Source organism: Salvelinus fontinalis, chromosome 29, assembly GCF_029448725.1.
Source record: "Salvelinus fontinalis isolate EN_2023a chromosome 29, ASM2944872v1, whole genome shotgun sequence".
NCBI classification, from domain to species: Eukaryota; Metazoa; Chordata; class Actinopteri; order Salmoniformes; family Salmonidae; genus Salvelinus; species Salvelinus fontinalis.
Genome location: NC_074693.1, coordinates 18,169,788 through 18,189,111, shown reverse-complemented (window position 1 = coordinate 18,189,111; position 19,324 = coordinate 18,169,788). Strand labels below are relative to the sequence as shown.

The window sequence follows — 19,324 nt, the reverse complement described above, 5'->3', positions numbered from 1 at the left end:
TGATATATATAATGTTCTGTGAACAACCTCCTGGGTGGTGATATATATAATGTTCTGTGAACAACCCCCTGGGTGGTGATATATATAATGTTCTGTGAACAACCCCCTGGGTGGTTATATATATAATGTTCTGTGAACAACCCCCTGGGTGGTTATATATATAATGTTCTGTGAACAACCCCCTGGGTGGTGATATATATATAATGTTCTGTGAACAACCCCCTGGGTGGTTATATATATAATGTTCTGTGAACAACCCCCTGGGTGGTGATATATATAATGGTCTGTGAACAACCCCCTGGGTGGTGATATATATAATGTTCTGTGAACAACCCCCTGGGTGGTTATATACAGTGCATTCAGAAAGTATTCAGACCCCTTGACTTTTTCAACATTTTGTTACATTACAGCCTTATCCAAGAATTGATTTACTAAAACAAATACCTCATCAATCTACACACAAAACCCCATAATGAAAAACCAAAAGCAGGTTAAAATAAAATAAAGAAATACATAATTTACTTAAGTATTCAGACCCTTTGCTATGAGACTCGAAATTAAGCTCCGGTGCATCCTGTTTCCATTTATCATCCTTGAGATGTTTAACCAACCTGATTGGAGTCCACCTGTGGTAAATTCAATTGTTTGGACATGATTTGGAAAGTCACACACCTGTCTATATAAGGTCCCACATTTGACAGTGCATGTTAGAGCAAAAACTAAACCGAAGCAATTGTCCGTAGAGCTCCGAGACAGGATTGTGTCGAGGCACAGATCTGGGGAAGGATACCAAAACATTTATGTAGCATTGAAGGCCCCCAAGAACACAGTGGTCTCCATCATTCTTAAATAGAAGAAGTTTGGAACCACCACGACTCTTCCTGGAGCTGACCACCCGGCCAAACTGAGTAATCAGGGGAGAAGGGCCTTGGTCTGGGAGGTGACCAAGAACCCAATAGTCACTCTGACAGAGCTCTAGAGTTCCTCTGTGGAGATGGGAGAAACTTCCAGAAGGACAAACATCTCTGTAGCACTCCACCAATCAGGCCTTTATGGTAGAGTGGCATGACAGCCAAAAGACACCTAAAGACTCTCAGACCATGAGAAACAAGATTCTCTGGTCTGATGAAACCAAGATTGAACTCTTTGGCCTGAATGTAACGTCTGGAGGAAACCTGGCACCATCCCTACTGTGAAGCATGGTGGTGGCAGTATCATGCTGTGGGCATGTTTTTCAGTGGCAGGGACTGGGAGACTAGTCAAGATTGAGGGAAAGATGAACGGAGCAAAGTACAGAGAGATCCTTGATTAAAAACTGCTCCGATCGAACATCACTGGAGAGACGTAAAAAAAGCTGTGAAGAAGAATGGTAGAAACTCCCCAAATACAGGTGTGCCAAGCTTGTAGGGTCATACCAAGAAGACTAGAGGCTGTAATCGCTGCCAAATGAGCTTCAACAAAGTACTGAGTAAAGGGTCTGATACTTTGGTGTATTGTGTGTATATTGATGAGGGGGAAAAAACGATTTAATACATTTTAGATTAAGGCTGTAACTTAATAAAATGTGGAAAAAGTCAAGGGGTCTGAATACTTTCCCAATGCGCTGTATATAATGCTCTGTGAACAACCCCCTGGGTGGTGATATAGGAGACAGTGTGACTCTCCTCTTCCTACCCTTCAGGCTGCGTCCTACAAGTCCAGTGCTCACACACACACAGACACACACACACACACCTGCACTTCCCGTTCAGACGTCCTCTCAGTGTCCTCATCACAGCGCGACTCCATCCATCACCATTACTGTCTCCCCTCTGTGACATCACTACCTCGCTAGTCCCAATCACTGCTGGCTGCCTCCCTACTGGCCTCCTGACAGAGAGGGCACGAGGCGGAGGAGGGCACGAGGCGGAGGAGGGCTGGTGGCAGGCAGGGGTGGGGGGTGGGGTGGGGGGGTTGGTGGCAGGGAGGCCACGAGGCAAAGGGGGGTTGGTGGGGGGGGGATTATGACTGGAGCCTGTTTAGGGGGTAAACAGCTCATCTGCAAGGAGGGGGGGAGCGAGGGAGGGAGGGAGGGACAGCTGCTGCCAGCCCAGGAGTTTAATGGGGACTGCAGTTTCCTTCCTTCCTCTTGAGTCTCTGCTTTCACCTGCAGTGTTCCTGCACCAACCACCCTCCTCCTCGTCCCATCCTCCCCTCCAACTCCCCTCCTCCCATCCTCTACTCCTCCCCCCTCCTCCTCCCCTCCTTCTTCCATCCTCCCCTCCTCCACCAACACGCCATGAAGTGTTATTAGATGGGAGGGAGAGGGCACAGCAGAGGACATTTACAATACATTGAATTACATTTTACAACAAGATAAATGGATAATGTTATATATAGGCTTGTTGTAAAGAGGCCAGAAATTATAGTTTAAGTATTTTAAAGGGGCAATCTGCAGTTCCCTTTATCCTTTTGGACAGCTGAATTAATGAAATGTACACATTGATTCTTGAAGATTTATAACTTAGAAATGCCTCATGATCTTAGTTCAACACACAAGCTTGGCCCAGCATCGTCCTGGTTTGGCTGGGGTAGGCCGTCATTGTAAATAAGAATTTATTCTTAACTGACTTGCCTAATAAAATAAATAAGCAGTGTAGTGGAACCTACATTTGGAATGTTGAGCCAGCATCTGGGTGGCAGGTAGTCTATCAGTTAGAGTGTTGAGCCACTAACCCAAAGGTTGCTGGTTTGAATACCTGAGCCGACAAGGTGACAAATCGGTTGATGTGCCCTTGAGAAAGGCACTTAAGCCTAATTTGCTCCAGGGGCGCTGTACTACTATGGCTGACCCTGTAAAACAACACATTTCACTGCATCTCTCCAAGTCTAATGAGGTCACATAGTGGCTTTGCTGGTCTCTGCTCTCCTTCTCTACTACACAACATGGTGTGGGTGTCTCCCTCCCTCAATTAGTCACATGGTTTGAGATGTTTGTCCTTTGAAAAGCTGCTTACTTGGTAGACTGAAAACATACCAGATGTTGGATCTTAATTTGACCTCTTTTTGTCGCAGGAGGAAAATAATCCTGCAGCAGGAGGATTTTAATAGCTGAAGAAATATTTAAAATCGCAGCTGGAAGCAGTGTTTGTATGCAATGCAGTACCATACCTACATTGTAACTCATGTAGGTTATGTGCAGGCTACAGCACGTCTCGTGTTAATTTGTATGTAGATTATAATAAATTGACATATTTGTAAGGGGTACAGTACCAGTCAAGTTTGGACACACCTACTCATTCCAGGGTTTTTCTTCATTTTTCTATTTTCTTTATTGTAGAATAATAGTGAAGACATCAAAACTATGTAATAACATTTATGGACTCATGTAGTAACCAAAATAGTGTTAAACAAATCAAAATGTATTTTAGATTTTACATTCTTCAAAGTAGCTCCCCTTTGCATTGATGACAGCTTTGCTCACTCTTGGCATGTTTTTCCAGACTGAAAATGTTTTATTGCTTCACAAAGTTCCTCTTCTGTAAATTGGCCTTCACACTGTTCTTTCTGTAAATTTGTTAATTTTACATTATTATTATTATTAGGAAATCAATCCTTACATGTAACATCATTCAGTAGAAATAGAGGAGACTGAAAAGAAAACATGTGCTTAAAATATTTAGCTTCCTCTTTCAAAATAATATTTGGTGAATCATGGATAACTCCATAATTTTTGACGAGTTTCTGTAAATTATTTTTGGTAGAATTTCTGTGTTGAAGATTCAAGAAAATGTTTCATTTTTCCCCATTTTCCATCCAATTCGCTGTATTTTTGTAATACATTACACTTGATCATTCTTGAATAAGTACCTCCATTTCTTTTTGTTTTCCTCTAACCTTTTTTGTGCCTCTATAGTACAGTTTCCATTACCATCTACCTGCTCTGTTACTTCCTCTATTTCCTTTATTAGTCAAATCCCTTTTGACCTAAACTGCTTTTGTTTTAATGATGAGTGTTGTATTGAATGGCCCCTAAAAGTACATTTGAAAGTGTCCATACAACAAGGGGATCTGCTGTACCTATGTTGTACAAAAAAAAGTAAATTCTGAATTATTTTGTCTTAGTTAAGAAAACATCATCCAATAGGCTTTCCCCGTCCACGTGGAAATCTGTAAGAGTTATATGGAGGCCAATTAGATGGTGGTCCGATCACATTCAGTCTCCTATTAATGCTTTTTAAAACTTTTGATGCAGGAATGAGACTAGGAGGTAATCAAGACGGCTAGCTTGATAAAGCCTCCTCCATGTATATCTCACTAGGTCAGGGTTTTTTAACCTCCATATATCCACTAGTTCTAATGTATCCATGATCTTTGTAATCTCCTTAAGTGCTTGAGTGTGATAGTTTGTAGAATGATTTCCTTTACGATCCACTGAGGTACTTAAAACCGTATTATAATCTCCCACTGTTATAATAGATTATTTTGTTGCTTGTGAGCTCAATAGATTATTATATTTTTGAAAAAGTGTGGATCATCATTATTTGGCCCATATAGATGAATTAGCCAGATGTGTTTTTGGTTCAATAGAACATTTAAAAGGATCCATCTTCCTTGCAGACCTGTTTGCACAGTTTGCACAATCACCCCTTTTGAGTTTCTTTGCCCATGACAAAAATATATTTCTCCCTCCCAGTCCTTTTTCCACCCAACCTCATCTAGATTTGTAGAATGAGTTTCCTGTAAACAATAGATATTATATTCTTTCTTTTTTAGCCATGTAAAAATATATATTCTTTTTTTATAATCTGCTAAACCATTGCAATTATAACTTGCTATACTTATTTCCCCACTTACCATAATGATACCCATGTTTCAATTATACTTACTACAACCAATGTTTGTAAACTTACCATTAAAAAGCACCATGATGATTAAGTGTCCGTATAGCTGTTACATAATATTTGCACTGTTTAGCATACTGTAGCTGCAACTTTGTAAACCTTCAATTGTCCTAATATTCCACCCCCAAATAACAAAATAACATGGAAAAAAGTCTGAAAAAAATAGTAACAATAATAGATAATATAAATAATAACAGCACAATCTAATACATGCCTGCTCATATTTGAAAGTCCTAGCAAGGCTATAAGCATGTTTGCCCAGCCTGCTCACTTCATTGGATTCAATTGTTCGTATTTTTTTTTTAATAATAATAATTTAAAAAGAGAAAACGACCTAAATATATCAGAAGACCAGTCCCTTTTTTATGTCCATTACACGCAAGACATACAGTGGGGCAAAAAAGTATTTAGTCAGCCACCAATTGTACAAGTTCTCCCACTTAAAAAGATGAGAGAGGCCTGTAATTTTCATCATAGGTACACTTCAACTATGACAGACAAAATGAGAAAAAAAAATCCAGAAAAGCACATTGTAGCATTTTTAATGAATTTATTTGCAAATTATGGTGGAAAATAAGTATTTGGTCACCTACAAACAAGCAAGATTTCTGGCTCTCACAGACCTGTAACTTCTTCTTTAACCTCTACCGAGCACCTACCCCGGGTCCGGGAGCACCCCCCACCCCCCCCACACTGATTAGCATCGCTAGCATAGCGTCACACTTAAATAGTAGCATCTAAATATCATTAAATCACAAGTCCAAGACACCTAATGAAAGATACAGATCCTGTGAATAAAGCCACAATTTCAGATTTTTATAATGTTTTACAGGGAAGACACAATATGTAAATCTATTAGCTAAACACGTTAGCAAAAGACACAATTTTTTTACTCCAACAGTTTTTTCCTGCGTCAGTAGCTATCACTAATTCGACTAAATAAAAATATATATAGCCACTAACCAAGAAACAACTTCATAAGATGACAGTCTGATAACATATTTATGGTATAGCATAGTTTTTTTTTGAAAAATGTGCATTTTTCAGGTATAAATCACAGTTCTACATTGCAGCTGCAATCTGAAATAGTGCCGACGCAGCCAGAACAATTACAGAGACCAACGTCATATAACTAATTACTTGTCTTAAAACATTTCAGAAAAAATACACAGCGTACAGATATTGAAAGCCCAACATCTGGTGAATCCAAACAATATTTCAGATTTATTACATGTTTTATAGCGAAAACAAAATGTAGCGCTAAATTAGCATAGCCACGCCAGCCAGAACCAGCTGGTCGCCCCCGACCAGTTCACATGCACGACAGATATATGAAATAACATCGTAAATTGGGTCTTACTATTGCTGATCTTTCATCAGAATGTTGATCAAGGTGTCCTTAGTCCTGATGAGTCGTTCAATCCATTCATAATGGCAACTTTCCCTCTTCATTTAGCATAGGTACTGGTCGACTGGCACGGTTCTGTCCAAAGTAAAAAAACTCACAGAACGGAACACGGCAAAACTCCCGAAAAAATTCAAATAATCTGATTAAACTATATTGAAAAAACATACATTAAGATGATATGGTCACACGTATCAAACAAACTTCGAGACGGAGATAGTTTTCATCCGTAACGGCAGCAAAACAAAAGACAATCGCACCTCCAAAACGCGCGATTCAGAGAACCGGAAGTTGTCGGTCACGCCAAAGAAATAGGTCTTATTTCACGTCAGTACAAGATAAACAAAAAATTTCTCCTCTGACGTCCTCTTGACACCCAGAGGAAGACGAATGAAGTGTGTTTCGGGTCATAGGTGGCGTGAACATATATAGGCAGAGCGTTAAAGCGAGCATACACATCTTGCATTCTTCTTCTTGGTCAGGGAAAGTGCTGTCAAATGACTTCTGTTTCACTCAGAGACAAAATTGAAACGGTTTTAGAAACTATAGATTGTTTTCTATCCACTGGTATTAATTATATGCATATAGTAAGAGCAATAATTGAATAAGAGGCAGTTTAATCTGTAGAGGAAATTATGCTAATGCGAAAACAGCACCCCCTGTATTCTCAAGAAGTTAAGAAGCTCCTCTGTCCTCCACTCGTTACCTATATTAATTGCACCTGTTTGAACTTGTTATCAGTATAAAAGACACCTGTCCACAACCTCAAACAGTCATACTCCAAACTCCACTATGGCCAAGACCAAAGAGCTGTCAAAGGACACCAGAAACAAAATTGTAGACCTGCACCAGGCCGGGAAGACTGAATCTGCAATAGGTAAGCAGCTTGGTTTGAATAAATCAACTGTGGGAGCAATTATTAGGAAATGGAAGACATACAAGACCACTGATAATCTCCCTTGATCTGGGGCTCCACGCAGGATCTCACCCCGTGGGGTCAAAATGATCACAAGAACGGTGAGCAAAAATCCCAGAACCACACGGGGGGACCTAGTGAATGACCTGCAGAGAGCTGGGACCAAAGTAACAAAGCCTACCATCAGTAACACACTACGCCGCCAGGGACTCAAATTCTGCAGTGACCCCCTGCTTAAGCCAGTACATGTCCAGGCACGTCTGAAGTTTGCTAGAGAGCATTTGAATGATCCAGAAGAAGATTGGGAGAATGTCATATGATCAGATGAAACCAAAATAGAACTTTTTGGTAAAAACTCAACTCGTCGTGTTTGGAGGACAAAGAATGCTGAGTTGCATCCAAAGAACACCATACCTAATGTGAAGCATGGGGGTGGAAACATCATGCTTTGGGGCTGTTTTTCTGCAAAGGGACCAGGACGACTGATCCGTGTAAAGGAAAGAATGAATGGGGCCATGTATCGTGAGATTTTGAGTGAAAACCTCCTTCCATCAGCAAGGGCATTGCAGATGAAACGTGGCTGGGTCTTTCAGCATGACAATGATCCCAAACACACCACCCGGGCAACGAAGGAGTGGCTTCGTAAGAAGCATTTCAAGGTCCTGGAGTGGCCTAGCCAGTCTCCAGATCTCAACCCCATAGAAAATCTTTGGAGGGAGTTGAAAGTCTGTGTTGCCCAGCAACAGCCCCAAAACATCACTTCTCTAGAGGAGATGTGCATGGAGGAATGGGCCAAAATACCAGCAACAGTGTGTGAAAACCTTGTGAAGACTTACAGAAAACGTTTGACCTCTGTCATTGCCAACAAAGGGTATATAACAAAGTATTGAGATAAACTTTTGTTATTGACCAAATGCTTATTTTCCACCATAATTTGCAAATAAATTCATAAAAAATCGTACAATGTGATTTTCTGGATTTTTTTCTTCTCATTTTGTCTGTCATAGTTAAAGTGTACCTATGATGAAAATTACAGGCCTCTCTCATCTTTTTAAGTGGGAGAACTTGTACAATTGGTGGCTGACCAAATACTTTTTTGCCCCACTGTATTTCATATAGTCCTCATAATATCCTGTTGTATTCTGACAAAAAAGGAAGAAGGAAAGAGGAACATAGATTCTAATGACTGGAAGTAAAAATGTGTCTTGGGCATCACATTATATCCTGTTGTATCGTGCCATAGCTGTGCCAGAGCCGACCGCAAGCCAAACCTGGGCACTACCTTATGGGAAGGCATACTCAAGTTCAACTGACAATCGTTTCCGACACAGCCACGGCACGACAGCCAAGAACACATTCAGTACTGACAATCCAGAGCGAGTATACCCACCCTCTCTCCACCCTTATTCCAGGGTTGTTGCTCTATCACCTTGGCTGGTTTACACCTAGGCCTATATCATTAGGATCAAGAATATAAAAGGCAGCATAAATAGCTTATATAGAAATATATAATATACTTTTCTCTCTTAGAGAAGTTCTTCCATAAGCCAATTATTGTATTAGTTCTACCGTTAACTTGAATCACTTTATCCCAGTGTTAACCAGCCCACACACTAGAGACAACAACCCATTTGCCAGTGTGTATCGGAAGAATAATCAGAATTTAAATTTTTTATATTGAGATTTATTTTTTAAATGTAAAAGGTTAATGCCAATTATTTTAGGATTGTATAGGCCTATTCCAATATAAAACTTGGGCAGGTTTATAACTATATAATCCTTTATCCTAGCCCTATAATACATCTATTCATATTTATTAAGTTTATCTTAAAAGCTAATCATTCCGATTCACATCAGCGAACAAGGGCCACACTTATATAACAGCTTTTAAGTCATAATATATCCAACTTATACAATTAGTACATATCATATTAAACAAACAAAAAAATACCTTGGTATTTCTAATGTACAGTATTCAAATTAAATACATAAAAAAAATCATTTTAAAAAAACAGGTCAGCGTTACCCATTCTTGCCTTCCCCTAAATCAAAACCTCATTATACCCATTCTGCATTACCATAAATCCAACCTTATTTTAAGTCCACATAGTCCACGGTTCCATAATGCATGAATAAAAACAAAAATAAAGTTGTTCATGCAAAAAAAAGGTTTGAATCTATGAATCCATATTTGTACTGTATTGTACAGTGCATATATGTACCAGGGACCACTTCAACAGGAGGTAGCTACACTCACAGCCACGTTGTAATCTTCCAGTCCTTGAACATTTGATTATTTACATATCATGTATCGACCACTAGACGAACATTCTGCTTCTCTGCTCGGAGCCTTTTGAAAGTGGGGTACAGGGCACGTCGTCTCTCCACTCTCTCCACTACGTCTCTCCACTGTTCTTCAATTCCCTACCCTGTTGTAACAAGGCAGTCTTAATTTTGTAGTGGGTTACCATAGCTACGATCGGACGGGGCCTTCCCTCTGCTCTGCCACCAAAACGGTGAGCTCTTTGAAAATCAATTGTTTCCACCTGTTCGTCCGTCATTTTGAGATTATGTTTCATGTAATTTTGAGATTACGTTTCATGTAACACCTTGACTTTTTCCTCCGTTGATTGATCGTTTTCGTTTTCATCCTCCTTCCCATTATAACAATATTATTTCTCATACTTCTGCACTTTAGATCAAGTAATTTGGTTTTCAATATCATACCGTAGCCTCTCTTTTAGGGAGTCCAGGGTAGTTTTCATTATCATACTGTAGCCTCTCTTTTAGGGAGTCCAGGGTAGTTTTCAATATCATACCGTAGCCTCTCTTTTAGGGAGTCCAGGGTAGTTTTCATTATCATACCGTAGCCTCTCTTTTAGGGAGTCCAGGGTAGTTTTCAATATCATACCGTAGCCTCTCTTTTAGGGAGTCCAGGGTAGTTTTCATGATCTTATTTTCCGCTCGTTTTTCTTCCATCATATTACTACAGTAATCCATTCCTGTTTTGAAGGCCTCAACCTCCCCCAGTAGGCCAGGCAATAGATCCAGTTTTTTCAACTGCTCATTCATGCTTGTAAGCCATGCTCTATCTTCTGGAGACAGAGTTATAAAAACCTCCCCCTCCAATGTTAAGTTTGGAATTTTAGACGCCGACTTTCCTCCCGTTTCGCTCGCAGAACTCGATGAAAGGTATTTTCTTGTTCGCTTCGATGTATCCGTTTCTTTTTCAAGCATATCAATAAATAGTTCCAGATTCTCTATATTATCCAGAATGTTTGTTTCGTAGTTATCATCTCATCCTCAATTTTTGTGATTAAGTCATGGGACAAGCTGTGCCTACGACATCATCAATCAATTCATAGTTTTCTTAGTGCTTGCTAGAGCAATGTGAATAAAAAAATAAATAAAAATGGTTTTGTCGTGCCTTCTTCACGACTGTCTTGGTGTGCTTGGACCATGTTAGTTTGTTGGTGATGTGGACGCCAAGGCTCTCAACCTGCTCCACTACAGCCCTGTCGATGAGAATGGGGGCGTGCTCGGTCCTCCTTTTCCTGTAGTCCACAATCATCTCCTTTGTCTTGATCACGTTGAGGGAGAGGTTGTTGTCCTTGCACCACATGGTCAGGTCTCAGCCTATAGAGAGGAGGTCAGTCTCATCTTTGTCGGGATCATGTTGAGGGAGAGGTTGTTGTCCTTGCACCACATGGTCAGGTCTCAGCCTATAGGGAGGAGGTCAGTCTCATCTTTGTCGGTGATCAGGCCGACCACTGATGTGTCGTCAGCAAACTTAATGATGGTGTTGGAGTTGTGCCTGGCCGTGCAGTCATGAGTGAACAGGGAGTACAGGAGGAGGCTGAGCACGCACCCCTCAGGGGTCACCGTGTTGAGGATCAGCGTGGCGGATGTGTTGTTACCTACCCTTACCACCTGGGGCCGCCCGTCAGGAAGTCCAGGATCCAGTTGCAGAGGGAGGTGTTTAGTCCAAGGGTCCTTAGCTTAGTGATGAGCTTTGAGGGCACTATGGTGTTGTACGCTGAGCTGTAGTCAATGAATAGCATTCTCACATAGGTGTTCCTTTTGTCCAGGTGTGAAAGGGCAGTGTGGAGTGCAATAGAGATTGCATCATCTGTGGATCTGTTGGTGCGGTACGCAAATTTAGTGGGTCAAGGGTTTCTGGGATAATGTTGTTGATGTGAGCCATGACCAGCCTTTCAAAGCACTTCATGGCTACAGACGTGTGTGCTACGGGTCGGTAGTCATTTAGTCAGGTTACCTTAGTGTTCTTGGGCACAGGGACTATGGTGGTCTGCTTGAAACATGTTGGTATTACAGACTCGGTCATAGACAGGTTGAAAATGTCAGTGAAGACACATGCAGTTGGTCAGCACATGCTCAGAGTACACATCCTGTTAATCCGTCTGGCCTTGCGGCCTTGTGAATGTTGACCTGTTTGAAGGTCTTAACTCACATCGGCTGTGGAGAGCGTGATCACACAGTCGTCCGGAATCAGCTGATGCTCTCATGCATGTTTCAGTGTTATTTGCCTCAAAGCGAACACAGAAGTTATTTAGCCTGTCTGGTAGGCTCGTGTCACTGGGCAGCTCTCGGCTGTGCTTCCTTTTGTAGTCTGTAATAGTCTGCAAGCCCTGCCACATCCGACAAGCTTCGGAGCCGGTGTAGTATGATTCGATCTTAATCCTGTATTGACGCTTTGCCTGTTTGATAGTTCGTCGGAGGGCATAGCAGGATTTCTTATAAGCTTAAGGGTTAGAGTCCATCTATTTGAAAGCGGCAGCTCTACCCTTTAGCTCAGTGCGAATGTTGCCTGTAATCCATGGCTTCTGGTTAGGGTATGTACGTACAGTCACTGTAGGGACGGCGTCCTCAATGCACTTATTGATAAATCCAGTGACTGATGTGGTGTACTCCTCAATGCCATTGGAAGAATCCCAGAACATATTCCAGTCTGTGCTACCAAGGCAGTCCAGTAATTTATTGACCGAGTCACTGGTGCTTCCTGCTTCAAATTTTGCTTGTAAGCCGGAACCAGGAGGATAGAATTATGGTCAAACTTGCCAAATGGAGGGCGAGGGAGAGCTTTGTACGCATCTCTGTATGTGGAGTAAAGGTGGTCTAGATTTTTTCCCCCCTCTGGTTGCACATTTAACATGCTGGTAAAAATTAGGTAAAACTGATTTAAGTTTCCCTGCATTAAAGTCCCCGGCCACTAGGAGCGCCACCTCTGGATGAGCGTTTTCCTGTTTGCTTATGGCAGTATACAGCTCATTGAGCGTGGTTTTAGTGCCAGCATCAGTCTGTGGTGGTATGTAGACAATTACAAAAAATACAGTTGAAAACTCTCTAGGTAGATAGTGTGGTCTACAGCTTATCATGAGATACTCTACCTCAGGCGAGAAAAACCTTGACACTTCCTTAGATATTTTGCCCCAGCTGTTCACATATATGCATAGGCCCCCGCCCCGTGTCTTACCAGAGGCTGCTGTTCTGTCCTGCCGATGGAGTGTATAACCCGCAAGCTGTATGTTCTTAATGTTGTCGTTCGGCCACGATGACATTAAGCCCTGATCCCAATGACTTGACTGCCTCTGCATGGAGAGAAAGAGAACTGCTGATTTTCAGGGAATCACGAAATTTCCTGACTCAGCAGGAAAATTCTCTGCGACAAAAGAGTGATCAAGTTAAGATCCGACATCTGCACTGGGTATATGGCTATAAGGTCTGGCCTGATTTAGGACCAGGGTGAGATTGTAGCATGTGTTTTCTGTACCCTGGATCTGTTCCAAATTGTATGCATAGAGCTCTGGTCAAAGTAGTGCGCTACTTAGGGAATAGGGTGTCAATTAGGACACCCTATTCCCCTGAGTTTACCCTTTGTCAGCGTGGTACCACGAACATAACTGTGCAAAGGTGAAAATAGTGAATCCTGGCAGACACACAACAGGCGCTATTTCAATAACACTTAATTTGTCAATTTAAAAAATGTTTTCCTTGAATACCAGGGTACATAGTGTAATTGTTACTAACATTTTAATTTGGTTCAGAGATAGTACTATGTCAATTAAGAACTAGAATTAAACAGTAATTTCATTCCCTGCACTTTTTCTCTCAATGTCCTTGATACTCCCAGTTTGGCATATATTACAAAATAAAACACTCCAAATTAAGTTCTATGTTGGTGTTAATTACCCTGCATGTACTGTCTCTTATGACTTACTATCACTGCCTATATCACTATCTACTGTGTGATATTCAGTGTGGGATTTTCTAACTCAAAATAGGCTTTACTGAATTTCTACTTTATCCCATTTTTGAGCATTTACACCTCAAGTGATGCACTTCACTTCAAGGGTGTAAGAGCTGTCGCTTTCCTCATCCTCAGATGAGGTGAGGAGAGAAGGATCTTCGGACCAAAATGCGGAGTCAGGGAAATATGCCATCTTTATTTTATAACGAAAACCGATGACACGAAAACAAACACTTTCAAAACTTACAAAATAACAAAAACGACGTAGAACGGAACCTGAACATAAACTCACATAACAAACGTAAACTCACGGACAGGAAACGTACATCGAAACACACGAACAGCCAAACAGTCCCGTAAGTGAAACACATCGACAACGACGAAGACATCACAGGAGACAATCACCCACAAACAAACAGTGAGAATGCCCTACCTAAATATGACTCTTAATTAGAGGCAAACGCAAACCACCTGCCTCTAATCAAGAGCCATACCAGGCAAACCAAAACCAACATAGAAACAGATAACATAGAATGCCCACCCAACCTCACGTCCTGACCAACTAACACACAAAAACTAACATAAATAGGTCAGGAACGTGACAAAGGGTATTATCCCAAATGGCACCCTATTACTTATACTGTATAGTGCAAGCCCTATGTGCCCTGGTCAGAAGTAGTGCACTATATAGAGAATAGGGTGCCATTTGGGACGTGCCCCAAGTGATAGAGCTTGAACAGCTTTTCCTCCTAAATGACATGGAGGTCTCCATCTTGTTGTCTTTATGGCTGTCCTGTCAGGGGAACCCCAGAGTGATTGATCCCCCAATCACATTACTCTCATATTCCTGTCACTCCGGTTCATCTTTCCTAAATCTAAATAGCTAAGAGATGCCGCAATTCATCAGCTACGATGCACCACAACTCAGCTGCTCTCTCTTCTCTCCCCCTCCCCAGGGACGCTGCACGCGTGACAATTGTAAGTACCTGCACCCCCCTCCCCACCTTAAGACCCAGCTGGAGATCAACGGGAGAAACAACCTGATCCAGCAGAAGACAGCAGCGGCCATGTTGGCCCAACAGATGCAGTTCATGCTGCCAGGAGCCCAGTTGCAGCCCATAGTGAATAGCCCACACTACACAGTGAGTACTTCATGTATAGTCCATAGTATGTAGCCCACACTACACAGTGAGTACTTCATGTATAGTCCATAGTATGTAGCCCACACTACAAAGTAAGTACTTTATGTATAGTCCATAGTATGTAGCCCACACTACACAGTGAGTGCTTCATGTATAGTCCATAGTATGTAGCCCACATTACACAGTGAGTACTTCATGTATAGTCCATAGTATGTAGCCCACACTACAAAGTGAGTACTTTATGTATAGTCCATAGTATGTAGCCCACACTACACAGTGAGTACTTCATGTATAGCCCATAGTATGTAGCCCACACTACAAAGTGAGTACTTCATGTATAGTCCATAGTATGTAGCCCACACTACACAGTGAGTACTTCATGTATAGTCCATAGTATGTAGCCCACAATGCAAAGTGAGTACTTCATGTATGGTCCATAGTATGTAGCCCACACTACACAGTATTTCATGTATAGTCCATAGTATGTAGCCTACACCAAACCATCCTCATTATTTAGTCAACACATTCGATTTACACAGTTATATTTCTCCATTTATCTACAGTTTGAACCATGGCTGTTCACAGGCTGTTTCTCTCTCTGATCTCCCCTCATTTCCTCCCTCTCTCCATCTCTCCTTCTCTCTCAGACTACGTTCCCTATGACTCCCAGTATGTCGTCCCTGGCCACCAGTCCCAGTATGGCGTTCAGCCCGTATCTAAGCCACATGGGTCCAGGGATGGGCCTGATGCCTGAGCTGCTACACCAGGCCCCCCTGCTGGTCCCAGGGAGCCCCACCGGCCTCCAGGTCATGGGCAACAGCAGCTCCCAGCAGAAGCACATGCGGACAGACAAGCTGGAGGTATGTGTTGTTTGTGTCTTTGCCGTAGCCCAGTCTGTAGCAGAGAAATAGAATCATTCTTGTTCTGTGGTCCGAACTCCTTCTCTGACGGTGCCAACCCCCCAACCCTAACACCACCCAGGTATGTCGTGAGTTCCAGAGGGGTAACTGCACGCGGGGCGAGGGCGACTGCCGCTACGCCCACCCTATGGAGGCAGCCATGGTGGACGGCAGTGAAAACTCAGTCATCGTCTGTATGGACTACATCAAGGGCCGCTGCTCCAGGGACAAGTGCAAGTACTTCCACCCCCCTGCCCACCTGCAGGCAAGGATTAAGGCCGCCCAGCACCAGGCCAGCCAAACCGCCAACGCCATGGTGAGTCATGGTAAACACTAGTGATGGGATAAATATTCATACAATTGCATATCGCAATATTATTTTGGTCAATATTATATCAATACTTTGAATTTACGTGTTTTTTGTGGGAGGTTTTGTATGTGGCGTTAGCTACTGCTAGTCGGCTGTACCTGAGCCAAAACTCTGGTATTTTTTGTCCTATATCTTGTTCTCCATCTTATTTTTAAATAGGCAGCGCTAGCTTAAGGCTAGAGCTGCCGCTTTCAAGGGGCGGGACACTAATCCGGACGCTTATAAAAAATCCTGCTATGCCCTCAGACAATCCATCAAACAGGCAAAGCGTCAGTACAGGATTAAGATTGATTCCTACGACACCGGCTCTGATGTGGCAGGGCTTGAAACTATTACGGACTATAAAGGGAAACCCAGCCGAAAGCTGCCCAGTGACGTGAGCCTACCAGACGAGCGAAATGCCTTATACGTTCGCTTCGAGGCAAGAGACACTGAAGCATGCATGAGAGAACCAGTTGTTCCCTTAGGACTATGTGATAACGCTCTTGGTAGCCGATGTGAGGAAGACCTTCAAACAGGTCAACATTCACAAGGCCGCGGGGCCAGAAGAATTACCAGGGCGTGTACTCAAAACATGCGCGCACCAACTGGCAAGTGTCTTCACTGACATTTTCAATCTCTCCCTGACCGAGTCTGTAATACTTACATGTTTCAAGCAGACCAAAATAGTCCCTGTGCCCAAGGAAGCTAAGGTAACCTGCCAAAATGATTACCTCCATGTAGCAATCACGTCGGTAGCCATGAAGTGTTTGGAGTGGAGCGGGTCAAGAGTTTCAAGTTCCTTGGTGTCCACCTCACCAACGAACTATCATGGTCCAAACACAACAAGACAGTCGTGAAGAGGGCATGACAACACCCCCCATCACTGCGGCCAAGCTTCCTGCCATCCAGGACCTGTATACTAGGCAGTGTCAGAGGAAAGCCACAAAAATGGTCAAAACTCCAGTCACCCCAGTCATAGACTGTTCTCTCTGCTACCGCACAGCAAGCGATACCGGAGCGCCAAGTCTAGGACCAAAAGGCTCCTTAATAACAGCTTCTACCCCCAAGCCATAAGACTGCTGAACAATTAATCAAATGGCTGTTAACTCGAAATGACACAACGACAAAGTTCCAGTTTAACAAAGTTTACTATACTATATGAACACACTACAAGTAGCCATCACACTCGAGGCTAGGTCCAACAACGACCAAGACCTCCTGCGCATGCGCACTCTTGACTGAGTGATAGCCCCGTAATAACAGAAATATAGGGATACTTAAAACATGAACTTAACAATCTCCCCCTTTTCTTTAAAGACAAATAAAACATCAACAACATAATTCAATGTCCAAGTATTATTCAAGATCCCCCATTACAAATGGGTTGTGTGACAGTTTTTATTTGTATTACTCAAGCTGCCACTTTCCATTACTGAGAGCCTGTAGGAGCGAGAGCCTGTAGGAGCACAAGACCGGATGCTCCTTTTTTAGTCAGACAGTCAGCAAGCTTTTTCTTTGTGGTCGACCACAGAATCCTCTGGATTCTCTGTGCTTGAATAAGTTCCTTGATGCTGCTAATCTCAAAGTCTTTTCTCTGACAGATTTGGTTGACTTCACAGCATCAACTAATGAGTAGTTGACAGTGACACAAACTACAGGTAGAAAGTGCCGTTTTGTCCCACCAGTGTTAACCTAGCGAAGCATCACTGAAGACAACTAGTTTCAGAGTCATCTTTTCCAACATGCTGAAACTTTAAAGTCACTTTTTGTGATTTCAGTTTGCGAACAACTTTGTTTGCCTCATGAATGGTTTGTACAGTGCCGTGTTTTGTGTTAGATGCCAAGTTGCAACCATCAAACCAGGTCTACTCGGTCTCGCAGCCCATAAAATTTGTCCTATCTTTGACCTCAATTGACCAGCTTCAATTCCACAGTGGGGAATTCCTTTGTACGGCTCTTGAAGAATCCATGTGGATAGGTTGAAGATTCTTGATATAGCTCTCCTGTTGCATCAGTATTTTTCCATCAACTGTAATAAACTCTATGCCAACATAACAAAAATGATCATGCTCCTCACGGCCAACTTAGAAAACAGCTTTGAGGTGTGGAATCACAGTTGAAGCAAAGGTCTGTGAGCCACCCCAGATAAAGTCATCAACATGACAGGCAAGTACTCCAGTCACATTGCAGTCTTGATCAAGCCAATAGAAGACTGCAGGATCCACTTGTGACATTTTTCCACCTGTATTCAGCATTGTTGCCTTGACTTTGTTGTACCAGTAGAGTGATCCATCTGCCAGTCCATACACACACTTCTTTAGTTTCCACAGTGTTCCTTCGCTTTTAGCTTCAGGCGGAGGTCGGATGTGAATGTCCCTTGACAGCTCTGTTCCCTGCAAAAATCCAGATTTGATGTCTATGGAATTAAGTTTCCATTTTTTCTGGCAGATCACTGACATCAGCAATCTGAGTGACTCTGAGGTGCATGTCGGTGAGTCTTTTGGGAGTTCTTTAGCAGCCAGCTCCTCAAAACCTCTAGCCACTAGACGTGCTTTGGGCACTATTCCAGTTAAGGATTCTTTAAGGGTACACACCCACCTTGTTGAGACGCACTTTTGGCCAATGTCTTTGACTTCCTCAAACACTCCATTTTTCCTCCAATTACTGAGCTCATCTAGCTTAGCTGAGTCAAATGACACGTCCTTTGTTTCAAGTACATCATCATTTTGAATGTCATGCTGTTCTTCTCGATTTCCCATTGGTTCAATTCTGATATTATCTACAAGTGGCAGGTCAGCTGACCCTGTTGTACCAGAAAGTGTAGCTGGTTCAGAGTACTGCAAGTTGTACCAGCTCTTGTGTTTTGCTTTTCCTGCTCGTCCAATGACGGTTGCTGTATGTGGAATACCACTTTCTCTGTCCATGTATTTAACAGTTTGTCCAGTTTTCAGATTGGAACAACCATGTTCTCTTAACACATGTGGCTGTTGTTGAATGTTTTCCTCATTTGAACGCTCAACAGTATTACCTGTGGCATTGTTGAAGGTCTCTGCTCCATTTCCTGTGTCAGTTTCAGTGTCCATATCATTGGATGCGACATCTGGTAGGTTTGTGTCTGTTACTGTGTCCTTTTTGTCATTTTCATTAGGAGACTGATTCTCAGCAACAGCCCCTCTGTCTTGTTGATCATTTACTTTCCGCAATCTTGAGTGATGCACCCTGACAATCATGCCTTCGTGCCTCACAAATATCACCACACCATCTTGACCAATGACTACTCCCGGTCCTTTCCACTCTTGACAGTCAACTCGTTTGTAGTACACTTTGTTTCCAGTTTCGTACTTCTCATCATCATTATTCCCTGAACTGCTGAGTAACTTCTGAAGTCTGTTAACTGTATCATGTCCAAACTGTTTGTGAAGCTTTAACAATACTTTGTGTTTTTCTTTAGTGCTCATG

General features: G+C 42.4%; 1 protein-coding gene across 10 annotated transcripts in view; it reads left to right on the top strand.

Moving 5' to 3' along the window:
- mbnl3 (muscleblind-like splicing regulator 3) overlaps nucleotides 1–19,324 on the top strand; it is a 93,866-nt gene that overhangs the window by 52,535 nt on the left and 22,007 nt on the right. For all 10 annotated transcript variants that reach the window (XM_055888470.1, XM_055888475.1, XM_055888474.1 and 7 more), the window contains exons 3-5: nucleotides 14,429–14,614; nucleotides 15,262–15,474; nucleotides 15,596–15,829. In XM_055888470.1, the coding sequence (XP_055744445.1) occupies nucleotides 14,429–14,614; nucleotides 15,262–15,474; nucleotides 15,596–15,829 (633 nt within the window). The remainder of the gene's footprint in view (nucleotides 1–14,428; nucleotides 14,615–15,261; nucleotides 15,475–15,595; nucleotides 15,830–19,324) is intronic.